The sequence below is a fragment of the Mus musculus genome, chromosome 1 (assembly GCF_000001635.26).
Source record: "Mus musculus strain C57BL/6J chromosome 1, GRCm38.p6 C57BL/6J".
In the NCBI taxonomy this organism is placed as follows: Eukaryota; Metazoa; Chordata; class Mammalia; order Rodentia; family Muridae; genus Mus; species Mus musculus.
Genome location: NC_000067.6, coordinates 182,763,634 through 182,778,440, shown reverse-complemented (window position 1 = coordinate 182,778,440; position 14,807 = coordinate 182,763,634). Strand labels below are relative to the sequence as shown.

The 14,807-nt window shown below is 47.6% G+C and overlaps 1 protein-coding gene across 8 annotated transcripts in view; it reads right to left on the bottom strand.

Annotated features, from left to right (window-relative positions):
* The window catches only part of Susd4 (sushi domain containing 4), a 132,553-nt gene extending 118,156 nt beyond the window's left edge, over window positions 1-14,397 (bottom strand). For 2 of the 8 annotated variants that reach the window (NM_001356464.1, NM_001356461.1), the window contains exons 1-2: window positions 14,045-14,225; window positions 13,253-13,435 (exon numbers count right to left, since the gene is read on the bottom strand). In NM_001356464.1, coding sequence (NP_001343393.1) covers window positions 13,253-13,400 — 148 coding nt within the window. In that variant the 5' untranslated portion in view covers window positions 13,401-13,435; window positions 14,045-14,225. The other 6 variants (NM_001356463.1, NM_144796.5, NM_001356462.1 and 3 more) reach the window with 5 other exon arrangements.
* Window positions 14,398-14,807: the final 410 nt, after the last annotated feature.

Genomic DNA, 14,807 nt, shown 5'->3' with positions numbered 1-14,807 from the left:
TGGAGGCCCCGCTGAACCCTTACTCCTCCCACCGAAGACTGGAAACGTTCCACGTTCCACGTGTTCTTCGGGGGAGCTCAAGCATCTCCGTGTGAATTCTCCAACCCCTGTATTACTAAGTTGTAACCAAAGCCGGGTAAGAAGCAACTTAAGGGAGGAATAATTAATTTCGACTTGAAGTTTAGGGGATGGAGTTCATCGAGGTGGGAAGCCGTGACAGCCCGCACCTCCACAGTGGGGGTGGGGTGAGTGGCTGGGTTTCTTACCTGCTCACATCCCCAGGGAAAACAACGGCGAAAGGAAGTGCGGCTGTGCTATAACCCTCAGGCCCCGCCCCCTCCCCCAGAGAATTGCTTCCTCCAGCTAGATTCCACTTCCCAAAGGCTCCACTACCTCGCAGAACATCAAGGTAGGAAGGTAGGAGCCAGGTTCAAACACGTGTGTGCTGGCTAGTTTTATATCAACCTGACACAAGCTGGAATCATCAGAAAGGAGGGAGCGTCAATTGAGAAAACACGCCTCCATGAATTCCAGCTGTGGGGGGGGGCGCTGTCTTCATCAGTGATAGATGGGGGGAGTGCCCGGCCATTGTGGGCGGTGCCATCCCTAGGCTGGTGCTCCTAGGTTCTGTAAGAAAGCAGGCTGAGCAAGCTAGTAAGCAGCACCCCTTCATGGCCTCTGCTTCAGCTCCTGCCTCCATGTTCCTGCCCTGCCTGAGTTCCTGCCCTCACTGTTTTTGATGATGAACTGTTCAACGGAACTGTGAGAGAAATAGATCCTTTCCCCCATCAAATTGCTTTTGGTCATGGTGTTTCATCACAGCAATAGTGAAACCTGGACGGGATATTTTACATTCAAAACGTAACAGATTCCCAAGCATGGCCTTTCTCCCTCCCGGTTGGCATGGGCACCCAGAATTTGGATCACTAAAACATTATCCTAATAATAACATAAAACGTATCCTAACAATAACATAAAAATAACATAAAAGCTCCCAAACAGGAGGGAGCATTCAATAACCTGAATCAAGTGTATTTGGTTTTGCTTTTAAATTCTTATTAACATCAACATTGCTGAGCTGTCCTGCTCCTCAGCCTCCAGGCTGGCTTTTCCTCATTGAAGACTCAACCTCTCCTCCCACACTCCGTGCCTGGGAAAGCCCAGCCCCTCCCACAGCCCTCCTGCTGCAGATGACACACACATCTTCATCTCAGGCCCTAAACGCCTCTCCTGCGCATCTAACTGAGCCCTCCACTGTCAGTTGGACAGATGGTGACCAAATGCACGCGCCCGGGGCAATGCAGCCTCCTCCTCCTCCTCACTGGCCAAACAAGGCTGAGAGTAAAGGTTCAACAAGGTCACTTCAGTGGGCAGCTCTGGGTGTGTTCCTTCTCTTTCACATGAGTGGTGATGGCAGGACACACCCTCCTTGATGCCACCCCTCACCAGTAGCCCCTCCAAAGGATTGCTGCCATACTGTCCAGGGCTCTTCCACTTCTGCCAAGCTCGCATCCTGTGGCTCGCTTCCTGTGGCTTGCATCCTGGCGCCTTGGCCTCAGTCCTGCCTCTGCATTTCCCCCTCTGCTTAGTTCTCCCTAGTTGAAGCCCTCAGCATGTCCCTCCTGAGTCAATACAGTTGTTTCCTAACTGCCCCCCGGAGAATATAAATTTTCAGAGGGCAGGGCTTTGTTTCCAACTGAATCTGCCACCTAGTCTTGGATAGATGCGTGATAAATATTTAATGAGCAAAGCTTTCCTCTATATCTCTATTTTCCATGCTGCTAAAAAAAAATAGAAAGAGAAAAAATCAATTTTTAAAACAAAATGAAACACATCATGGCATGCCCCTGAAGCCCTATGTTTGGTAGATTCTCGTCCAAGCCCCTAAGTGTTGTGGTTAGGTGGGCATGTGGATTTAGCCTACCCCTCTACCTTGCACTTTACCAAGGCTACCCTGAGTTATTTTCCTTGCCTCCTTCAGTACATATTCTTTCTCCTGAGCCTGGGTTCATTCACACTGTTCTCCCTCCTCAAAAAAAAAATAATAATAATAATAAAATAAAATAAAATAAAAATAAATAAAATCATCTCCCAACACCTTCTCCATCTGGAAAATTATTTTATCGATCAAGACTTGGCTCCAAAGCCTTTGTGTTTTGTGAGCCTCCATCCCCCACCCCTCCCCCTCGCAGAATCTCAGAGACAAATTTCCACTAAGAACCTACTGTACCAGATCATGGTAGTTAGTTCCATAGGCCCACTGAGACCAAGAATCAGGAGCTATGCAGTGACTACCACACGGGTCATCTCCCCTGACCTGTGCTGCGGGACATAGAAGTGTTATCTCATATCGCTTTCAGGCAAAGAAGGCTCTCAGTCTGGCTCCTGCCCTGCACAGAAAATGTAGCAGTTGTGCACCTTCTGTTTGTTCTCAATGATGCTGGCACCTCAGGGAGTTATGTCACCCCCTACCTCCCCGTCCCTCGCCCCGCCACACTCACACACACACACACACACACACACTCACATACACACACACACAGTTGATATTCACAGCACCTAGGGAAGCACCTCCTATTCACAGGTAATAAAGCCAAGGCAGCAAGTAGGTTACCATCCATCCCTCAGCCAAGTGGTAACAGCTGCAACACAAACTGGTTACACCCACCCAGTAAGGCAGTCTGTCTCCCGGGCGCTCTTCCCCAGAATCCATAATATATTCACCAAGTCAATAGTAAAAGTAAGTAGGTACCTTCCATCTGCAAGGTAGCAGGTATAAATAAGATTGGGGTGGGAGACCTGCTCTCTGCTTCTAATTCGAAGCAAACGGGGAGGTGGGTGGAATCTGGGCAAGACTTTTTAAAAGCCACAAAATAATTCATAACTGAATTCACCTTCACCAGATAAACTAGAAGTCTCTAAAAGATTGTTTGCCTATTTAAATGTGATTCAATACAACTGAATTGATGGGGGAGCCCCCATTAGCTACTGAGTGCATGCTGTTACACTACAATCTAATTTTGCAGGAGCCTTCTACTACAAACCTTGTGTGTGTGTGTGTGTGTGTGTGTGTGTGTGTTGCATACAAGTGCACACACCTGTAAGTGTGCATACAGGGACTAGGCATTGGTTAGGTATCTCCTCTGTATCTCTCTACCACAATGTTAAAGGTTTATTTATTTTACCTTTATGTGTATGAGTGTTTTTTGCTTACAGATGTGTACGTGAACTACATCCATCAGACCTCCTGGAGCAAGAGTTCTAGACAATTGTGAGCTATGAACCCAGGCCCACTGCAGGGACCATAAGTGTTCCTAACTGCTGAGCCATCTCTTTGCCCCACCACACACACCTTGCTTTTTGAGACAGGGCCCCTTAGTGAACTCATAACTCACTGAAGGCTACTCTAGTTGGCCAGCAAGGCCCAGGGGTCCTCTTGTCTCTTTCATGAGATTTTAAACCCATTGCATTTCCATGAAACCAGCAGATCCTGTTATCCTCTCATGAGAAAAAAACATATCAAAAACAAAACAAAACAAAACAAAAATGAAATCCAGAATCTCCCCAGTCAGTGTAAGAGATTAAAATTCATGAAACTTCTACATTCTTCACTGAAATTTTGAATTCAACAATTATCTAGATGAGTACCAATGTTGTGGGAACACCAACAATAAATCTACTCTAAGAATATATTTTATGCCTTTCTTAAGAGAACCTTCCCTTTACTGCCTCAACCAATCCAACCACACATCCAATGCAACCAGCCCTAAGAAATGAGGTCATTTTGTATTTTGTTACTGTTGGAAGAAAAGGGTGGGGGGGGGTATATAGAATGTTAGTGTGCGAATGACTGGCTCTTATTCCATAGTGGTGATCTAGGAGCTACAAGTCAACCATTTTAAAAATAAACAAGAGATGTCCACGCACAAACTTCTTTCCCAAAGAACCTCGCCCTCACTCATCCTCCTTTGAAAAGCTCAGGTAATTGGGACAATGATGAAGTGACCACTGACCAAGGTTACTACTTCTTACCACCCAAATCCACTCCTGGAGACTCGAGACATGTTCATATACACAGGCAAGGTCACAAAATGCCTGGCCCGTGAGGGCTGCAGGAGCCTCTCTCATCTCTACACCAGAGTATGTGGAGGCTCATTCATTGCTGTGCTCCCACATTTTATACCACTTCTAAATAATGTCAAGAATTTGTTTTCATTTGACTTCTCTGATGTTCCCAATTTACCTTGTTTAAGATTAATAAAGCAATTACAATACTCCCAATTAAGAAGCCATTTCAAAATGTACTCTCAATTCCAACTGGTGAGCAACTCACTTAATTATTTCTATTTGTTTTTCTTCTCGAGTGGGTAACGTCTCTCAGAGAAGTTCAGACGTGGTTTTCATATAGATAAAGGGTAACTGGGCTAAATCCCTCCTCAAACTCAGCCTCAAGTTCATCTACCCAACATGTCTTCCTGGACCAGAGAACAAGCACGGTGATTCTTGGATAGCATCAACCATCATCACATTGTCCTCCTCCAGACTTAACGTTTCGGAGCAGAAATGCTCTCCAAGGCTCAAAAGTCCCAGTTGCCACTCTCTCTGTCTCTCTCCTCCTCAGTGTTCAGACCATAGGTGTGAGCGTCTGTGCCTTGCCTCCTAATCTGGCTTAATGTGACCATCTGTCGACTCTATGAGCACAATCTCACTAAAGATGTCTCTTAATAAAGATGTAAAAGATGGGAGATGGTCAAAATTGCCTCCTGGTGCATTCAGAAATTACAGGGGGTGATATATACAAAAACTGTCTGTGTTGCTTTTAACTCTCTAAGCACATATTAGCTAAAGGATGATTAACACTGGTTCAGGGTGCACAGAAACTGCAAAGAAGGCTGACACAACCTTTAGAAGAAGATGGTGACCATGCACGTCACTTGCACGGGTGCCAGGGTCCAGGCATCTCTTGCTCAGAGCAGGTGAGAGTCAAGAAACATCCCTTTTGAACCCAGGGTTCTTGGGTTTCTGGGTCTCTTCCATTATGTGCACAGAGTCCAAGGTTCAGGCATCTTAGCCTCCACCTCATCCTGGATTGTGGCATTTTCTATGGATTCACCAGTATGCTTATGCCCCTTCCTGATCACAATGCCAGAGTTCCCTTATGTCATGGAAGGAAGGGCCAATTCAAACAACTTGATAACTTCATTGTAAAGGGACATTTTTTAGCCCTATATGAAATAGGGCTGGGGTGGATGTATTGGAGATTGGAGTCCTCATGTTCTGGCATACTAAAAGAAAGGCTGTAATAAAAATGACAAGCAGCCTAATGATACCACCCCTCAGGTTCTTCTTCTATTGCATAAGAATAAATAATGGTATGTGCCATGTATGTCCACTGTGAGGGGCTAAATGGGGTAGCATCTTTAAGGTATGGGAATAGGGATTGGCACACTAGACATATTACTGACAGTTTGGAAATGTTTACCAAATCACTCAAAAATTTGAGCCATTTAACATTTCATCCCATCTTTTCTCAAGCATCCATAGTTAGTGATAGCTGACCAGTTCCTGTGAGAATGGACCAACAAGTAGCTAAGTCTTTGAGCAGATACACGAGACTATACATCTTACATATTTGCCTTGGATGTTGCTGTGTGCCTTGCTGAGAGGTGGCTGTGTTTGTACATTAGCTAAAAAGCCTATTCATTTGGCCCTTTCTTGCCTTCAGTTAGGAAGCAATGACCCTGGTGACCTATTTAGGCATACCCTACCCTGTGTGGTTACTTCAATTATCAAACACTGAATGAGCTTCCAAAATCAGGCAAGGGTAAAGAGAAGCAACCTGAAAAAGTCAGCTTTCTCACTGGTATCAATAAATAACACCAACTTTTAAACTGAACTAAAAATCTATATTAAGAAACTTTTCTGCAAGTCGTTTGCATTTACATTCTTGAGAAGGTTTGTTTGTATGTGCAAATAAAACCTGAATCCCCTCATCTGTGCATTTCCAGAGCCTGCAATGGAGCCAGACCATGGAACAGGGAGATGGGGAAGGCAGCTAAGAGCTTGGAAGCCAGCCAAAGGTCCCCCTTACTGTGAATATATATTCCAACACTCCCTCTGGATACTTAAAGCCATAGACAGTAGCAAATTCCACATACTTTATTTTATCCTATGTATAAATATATATGCACAAGCACACACACGCACATATATGATAAAGTTAAATTTGTATGTAGGTATAGTAAGGAACTAACAATACCAAACAATAAAACATAACTTTTATAATAATACACTGTTGAAGCACGTCTTCTGGATATTATCTTACAATATCCTACTGACAAAGGGATAATTTATATTCCGTACAGGAGGAACTGGGCAGGTTGGTGAAAGGCCTCCTTGTGCTATTAAAAATGGCACTCACTGGTTATTGCTTGTTCCAGACTTTTCCACTTACTATTTTCATGCCACAAAGGGCTGTCTTCCGTAATAGAGATGCACGTAACTAACTATTCTAATGATATCTGTAATATGGAAAAAATGGAGTCAAACAGAAGTTACATGGCCTGTCCAAAGCCATGCAGCCATGTAAGGGCAGAGGCTGAACTTGAACTCTGCTCATCCTATAAAGAACTCGGAACCCATATTCTCCCTTGAAGGTCTTTTGGAAGCACCGAAGAATGTATCTCAGACACCAAGAATAGAATAGCATAGCTGCTCTTCTTCCTTTCTAATCAGTACCTACTAGGTCAAGACCCTTGTCTATATCCACCATTACTCTCAGGGAGAAAAGGAACCCTGCATCTCCCTGACTTGCCTCTTCTCTTCTGGGTTGTGACATGTGAGATTCACTACTTGTTACTGGGTGTCTTAGTCAGGGTTTCTATTCCTGCACAAACATCATGACCAAGAAGCAGGTTGGGGAGGAAAGGGTTTATTCAGCTTATACTTTCCACATTGCTGTTCATCACCAAAGGATGCAGGACTGGAACTCAAGCAGGTCAGGAAGAGGAGCTGATGCAGAGGCCATGGAGGGATGTTCTTTACTGGCTGGCTTCCCCTGGCTTGCTCAGCCTGCTCTCTTATAGAACCAAGATTACCAGCCCAGAGATGGTCCCACCACGAGGGGCCTTTCCCCCTTGATCACTAATTGAGAAAATGCCTTAGAGTTGGATCTCATGGAGGCATTTCCTCAACTGAAGCTCCTTTTTCTGTGATAACTCCAGCTGTGTCAAGTTGACACAAAACTAGCCAGTACAATTGACCCCTTGTCAACTTGGCACACAAACACATCACTAGTAAGCCTCAACCCTTAATTTCTTATTCATCCCCAATATCTATACAACTTTAAAAGTCCCACAGTCTTTACATATTAAAAGTCAATCCCTTTAACATGTCCAATATCTTTTAAAATCCTAAGTCTTTTTTATAATTAAAAGTCTCTTAACTGTGGGATCCACTAAAATATTTTCTTCCTTCAAGAGGGAAAATATCAGGGCACAGTCACGATCAAAAGCAAAAATCAATCTCTAACTATCCAATGTCTGGGATCCAACTCACGATCTTCTGGGCTCCTCCAAGGGCTTGGGTCACTTCTCCAGCCATGCCCTTTGTAGCACAGGCCTCGTCCTCTAGGCTCCAGATGCCTGTACTCCACTGCTGCTGCTCTTGGTAGTCATCTCATGATACTAGCATCTCCAAAACACTGCATGACCTCTTCAGTCCTGGGCCATCAATTGCAACTGAGGCTGCACTTTCACCAATGGCCTTCCATGGACTCTCACAATGCCAAGCCTCAGCTGCTCTGCATGACCCCTTCATGCCTTCAAAACCAGTACCACCTGGGTGACCCTTACACATTACCAAGTCCTGCTGCAGCAGGAATACAACCTTGGCTCTCTCTGGAACACAGCCTCTTTATGCTTTCAGAAAACACTTCCCAGAAGATGTCACCACAACTATGCTGGTGTCTTCTTAATCACCGCTAATTTCTTAGCTCCAGCTAACCAGCATCAATAGTTCCAGTAATGCAAAAGTTTCGCCGTAGTAGTTCAGGTATCTTGTTAATCACAGCTGATTCTTCAACCCCAGCTAACCAGAACCACAGAATCTTCACAATCCAAAATAGCAATGGCCCTGAAAAGAGTCTTTAATTTTCCCTCTGAAATTTCACAAGCCAGGCCTCCATTTTCTGCACTGTTCTCAACATTATCTTCCAAGCTCCTACACAACATCTCACAGAGCTCTTAACATCAAATGGATCTTCTCCAAAAGTCCTTCCACAGTCCTCCCCAAAACATGGTCAGGTTGTCACAGGAAACCCCACTCCTGGTACCAATTTGTCTTAGTCCTGCACAAACATGACCAAGAAGCAGGTTGGTGAGGAAAGGGTTTATTCAGCTTATACTTTCCACATTGCTGTTCATCACCAAAGGATGCAGGACTGGAACTCAAGCAGGTCAGGAAGCAGGAGCTGATGCAGAGGCCACGGAGGGATGTTCTTTACTGGCTTGCTTCCCTTGGCTTGCTCAGCCTGCTCTCTTATAGAACCAAGATTACCAGCCCATAGATGATCCCACCACAAGGGGCCTTTCCCCCTTGATCACTAATTGAGAAAATGCCTTACAGTTGGATCTCATGGAGGCATTTCCTCAACTGAAGCTCCTTTTTCTGTGATAACTCCAGCTGTGTCAGGTTGACACAAAACTAGCCAGTACACTGGGAATCCTTCTGAACCCCCAGATCTTTCAGATTTCACCCTGTCAATAATCTGAGTTTCCAGCTGCTGAAGTCACCGCAGGCTCTGCTGAGGAGCCAGGTGGCGATGTTGTGAGAGTTGGAACTCCTCTGACCAGGTTCAGCCGAAACATGGATTTTACATAGAGTTTTGCAGGAAAAGCTGCTACTGAGCCACATAGAAATTTTTTTCTCAATAAAACTAGAAGACACTCACTCACATCTACAAGACAGTTGATTGCTTAGAAAGCATTTGTTCCTATCTGCTGGCCCATAGACATAGCACCAGGACCTAAAGGAGATTTCATGGGCTAAATTCAAAAAGAACTGTAACTCAGGTGGACTGAAGCAAGAAGTAGCAGGCACAACCTGCCCGCCATTACATTCCTGCTCTAGACTCTTAGCTGGGTGCTACCACCTGACGGGAGGCATTCAGGATACTCCCAAGACCCTTAAGAAAAGACTCCAAGCTACTTGTCTGTCTATACATTGGGTCGCTGCAGTCATGTATTCTGCACTCCTCACACTATCCTCTGCTCTCTGGTGAGTTCGATCATGTGACCATCTCCACATCTCTGCACAAGATATCTCTGCCACCCACTCCCACCCTAAGTGTCTCCCTGTCTCTAAAGCCCCTCCTGACTTCTCCTCCAGCCTCCCCAGATCACCTCCAGCCTCGACCTTCATGACTGGCCCACCCACAGTGATTGTTTTCTAGGTGGTGAGGCAGGAACTGAGGTATCTTTTTCTTGCTCTTAGCCAACATTAACTGAGCATTTGGCTCAGATGCTGCACTGGCGCCTAAAACATAAAAACGGTATCGGCCAAGATCCTTGCCCTCAGTGGGCTAACCATGTATGACAACAAGCTGCAATGGGAGCCTGGGGGAAGGGAAGAGTTTACTGATGGGAGAGACCTGAGACGATGACACTTAGCCTACACTTTAAAATTGTTCATTGGGAGAATAAGGTTCTATTCGTTTAAGAGAACAATGTGAGTAAGCCACAGGCTTTGGTTTGAGGTGGGGTACAAGTAATCAGTGCTTACTGAATAAATACAGCAAAGATACCCAAAACTGAGCACTGTCTTAGCTACTAATTCTCTATGACTTTCTGCAATTACCTAGTGTCTATGGCATTTCCATCCCTGATACCAACTCCCTAAGATTTATAAAATCCTACTTATTTTATAGATAAGGAAGCTGAGATACACACACACTCACACCAAACCCCTCAAAGCCATCAAGTATCAGAGCCCACCCTGAGTTTCCAACAGAAGGAGTTCATCTCTGAGAAGTAACTTCTAGGGCAAAGTCTAGAATCCCTTCCTAAACAGCCGGGTGGATTGCTCTAGTCATTCCTCAAAATCCAGGAGGCTTCTAGGAAAGTAGACCGAGGCAAAAGAAGAAAAGCGACTGAAGACACAGTCCACAAGAATTATGGGCACAGTAGAGCCCTGTATCCCCCATAAGCCTGGTAGGAGTCTTCTCAGGATATTCCTTTTCAAAAGGGTCCAAATGAGGACCCTTCTACCCAGCTGACAAAAGACAGCCTAGGGAGAGCCAACCAGAGTCACCACAAGCTAAGCCAGGCTTATAAAAGCTCTCCTAGGGCTCAAAGAGTTGAATTGGATCTCTAGCCTCCCAGGACAAAGCATTTCGGTTTTGATGGAGTTCTTTTCTCTTTCCGCTTTGTCTGGTTATTTTCTCAATTTCTCCCTTTCTGGTTTAGGCTTTTTTTCTGTAATACTTATATTTGGCACATGATTCCCACCCCCCCTCTCCTAGCTCTGACTATTATACCCCACTATTGTGGTGTTCTTTTTCCTCTGAAAGCAATCAAAAATGAAAATCCACATTTCAGAACAGGGTCTATTAAATATGCACCTTTTGTGGGTTAAAAAAGGAAAGCGCTCTCTGATTTCAGCTGTGTTTCACCTACAGATTAGACACCAGGGTGAGACTTCTGCTCCTTAGCAGGCCATTTGCATCTGGTAATTGAGAAGGAGGTCAGGAAGGCTGGAGGTAAAAGTGACTCATTCTACGGAATGTGGAATGCGTTAGTCTGAGGCGTTGCTAATCAAACTATAGTCTTTGTACCAGCAGCAAAAGCTTCACCCAGGAGCTTACTGAATGTAGACCTGTAGTGCCCAAGAGATGTCTCCTAAGTACCTGCCAATCTACTAGAGGCCCTGGGTTGGGATCCCAGCACCCATGGTGTGCAGCACATGACTGACAGAATCTCAAGCTTCAGGGAATCCAGTGCTCTCTTCTGGTCTCCTAGGGGACTAGCACAAGCATGGAGGATACTCACACATGCACATCAATAAAAACGGACAGAGACCATAGAAATGCAGGCTCTCCGGGACCACCCAAAGCTAACGGAATCAGGATCTATCTTTTAACAAGATCCCAGGGTTTTTAAGAGCAAAGGTATGGGGTAAAAGCAAATTGCCTTTACTGTCCGCCTGGACACTCCATAGATTTCTAAGAAAGTAAGCCTGTTTGGTCGATGCTTTAAGATGGCCCCCTCCCCCACCACACACACCGTTCTTTCCTGCCCAAACTGTGGATTCATATGGGAATCCTGGAATGATCAGTATTCATCTGCCTATCAATGTCAGCCAAATAATTACTGAAGGTGACATCAGGCTGGTGGCCAGCCATTCTGCAGCAGATAGTCCCTAAAAGGAAAGGGCTCTGACACTGGAGGGTGACAGGGAACCCGCACTTCCTGTTTTGAAGGCTCTGGGAAGGGATAGAAAAAGACACCACTGTACAAACTATGGGAAATGCAAAGGTGACTGGTGAATTCAGAGGATCTTGGGAAACTAAAGCTGAGAAAGGCCCAGAAAACAGTAATGGATGAAACCAAGAGCAGAGCGCTTAAATCCGGCGCATGCGCAGACTTCACACATCCTATAACAATGGCGGAGATTCGGGGAGATGGACTCTGATTAGCTCATCTGTCATCTACATGGGAGACCTGTTCCAGGAGATGGAAAAGCATATGCACCTGGTTAGAAGGACTGGTAGCCAGAACTGACAAGTCAGCTAAGAGGAAAAGACCCTTATCTGCTCAGTGGTCACCTGCATACTGACTCGCAATTCATGAGGTAGAGTTAGTATCCAGAGAGGGGAGAGTCCTGGTGAGCCACAAAGACGTGGTCTGGACCCACACTTGACCTTGTCCTCTGTGACGAATACATCTGCCTCTGAGATGCTTCTAGTAAAAAGCTAAAATAGCAGCACAAAAAGTTACTCCTTGGGGAAAAAAAAAAAAAAGCAAAAACACCCACCCTCCCACCCACCCTCTCCATCCAAAGAAAAAGTAAGTTTCCTCTGCGACTGTGACTCTGACTCTGAACGCCGCTATAGACACTTTCATGCCTTTGTCATCGAATGGCTGTCGAGTGGATTGCCTGAATTACCAACTGCTCTGTGCTAAGGCCTACGCTATCATTCTCCTCCCTCAGTTTTGCTAAATGTCTGCTCACTTTATTTGCCCCGTCTTCACCTTCAAAGTCTCCGAGACAGCAATATTTTCCAATGTGGAAATGGTTCATTTACGCCAAGCAATACTTGTGTTTCGTCAAATGACAATCTATCTACTTAGGCATCCTCTGTATTTCGGCTAGGAGAACGCAAGCCTGTCCTTCACAAGCCCACATCAGCAATGTCTCAAGGAGGATCCGGAACAGGCAGGAATGATGGACGGTGGTGCACAAGGAAGAAAGGGGGAGACTTAAGGGGGAGAAATTCAGACCGGAACTCCATCTGTCTTCCTTGACCACAACCAAAAGATAGCCCTCTCGCTTGGAATCAAGCATATTATAGATTAGCCGCCTTACAGGGACTGGGGCTATCAATTTGGTTTCAGAACTTCCACTTCACAGAAGAGTCCTTGACTTAATCCCCACCGTAATTCAGACCTCGCTAAGCAGTCTTCCAGAAACATACCTGAAGGGAACTCTGCAGCCCTTCCCCACCCCCAACAGTCACAGACATGCCTCAGCACACCACCTCCAAGAAAGAGAAAGTTAACTTTCAAATAAACCTGTCCTTCAACTGGTCTGACCATGTTTTCAGACCCTTCACATTCTTCAAGACGGTTTATTCTAAAGTAGTTCAAATCCAGAAGCCCAAACCTGACCTGTGTGTGAAGGGCAAAGATCAAGGGTCGAAGGGCTACAAATACACTGCTTCCCCCCACCCCCACCCCCACACACTCCTTTGATCCTCTTTTTCCTCTGGGCCAAAATGGGAAAATGTGCCAGGCTTCTTATCCTTCCTTCAGAAAAGCCCAATTGGGCTGCCGGTGGGTGTGCGAACCTACACCGGTTCCACACAATTTTCTGTGAACTCCAGGGGTTTTGCAGAAGGCTGGGACACAGGGACTCTATTTCTCAGGCACCCCTAAAGTCTGCACGTATGCAGAAGGCGCAGTGCTGTCCGGTCGGTACAGTCTCCCCTCCCTGCTGGGCCATTCAAAGCTCCCCCCACCACAGCGGGGTCACTCACCACCCGTGAGCTGTGCAGGGCCAAAGCACAGCGCCAGTTGAAACCACAGGATCACGGCCAAGAGTCTCTGGGGGGACTGAGGCTGCTGTTGCTGCAGCTGCTGCTCTAGAAATCCATCTCCATTGCTCGGGTTCATTCCATGATACATCTTTCATCCACAGAGGGCATCCAGCTTGCGAGAGTCTGCAACCAGGAGCGGAACACGACAATACCCCGGGGTTGCCCGGGCTCTGGGGCCAAGCTCTCCCTCCTCCACCCTGGGGGCCCGGTGCCTGGGCTTTGCGGGCTCCATCCCATCCCATCCCTGTTCGCCCCTGCGCAGCCCCCGCCCCCTTTCCCACAGCGAGATCCTCCCTGCCACCCCCCATGCAGGGTCCAGAGAGTAGCAGCCACCATGGGATACTGCGCGTGCGGGAGGGATGGAGGAGGGGAGAGAGGACAGGGGTTAGTGCACACTGGCTCTGTGCTGGTCCCCGGGATTCAGCGGCTCTGATCATGACAGGAAAGTCTAAAGCCTTATAGCATCAAGCGGCTGAGAAAACACTTTTCCCCGGGCCTGTACATTTCACTCTGAGGAATCTCACAATGTGCCCCCTGCTGCCCCTGGATACTTCTCTGCTTTTCCAAGGATTGGGAGGCTCCTATTGCCCCAGTCCCTTATGAAATCTGAGCTGTTATTTTTATTTTAAAAATTCCTCCCTTAGGGGAGCTGAGCCAGGAGCCAACTCGCCCAGCCCGGCCTGCGCACGCCTCCCCGGGGCAGGCAAGCCCCTTCCGGGCTCCGGCTCTTACCTGTGGGTCTCATGCATGCAGCTTCCTTCCCTCCTCCGCCTCCTCCCCCCGCCAGTCTAACCCGCATCTGTGCGCGACCTCTGCTGCCGCCTCTGCGCGAGCAAGCAAGCGAGCGAGCGAGCAAGACAGAGGAGCGAGCGAGCGAGCGAGACGGAAGCCTCGGCGGCTGCCGGGCTACACCGCCCCCGCCCGTCCCGCCGCGCGCTCCCTCCCCGGGCTCCCCCGAGTGGCCGGGGGCGGGGGTGACGAGGGCCACGGCTGCCGGGCTGCGCGCGCCCGCTACCTGAGCTCGGGAGCGCGCGGCGGCGGCGCGGAGAGGGGGAGGAAGGGACGAGGCCCGGGCGCGCGCGGGAAGGGCAGGGGCGCGCGGGCCTGCACGCGCCTCGGCGGGTCCCAGCCAGCGCCGGTAGCAGGGGTAAGGGGATGGCGTGGGCGGAGGAGGACGCCGTGGCCAATGGGAAGCCGGCGCGCCTGCACCTGTCGGGCACGAGTCGCCAGGCGGCGGCACACACGCACACGCATTCACACACGCGCATACGCGTATGCACGCACACATACCCAGGCACACGCACGCGCACACACCGCAGGTCTGCGCCGCGATCCTTCACCAGTGGCCTCTGGAGCCCTTAGCCCCGTGTGTGCCACCAGAGGCTGTGACCTCGAAGGTGGAGGTGGACAGGATGATCCCACCCAGGACCATCACCGATGACAGGGTTAACTTGAATGGGGCGGTGTAAGCACAACCCTTGCTGCTAAAACCTCA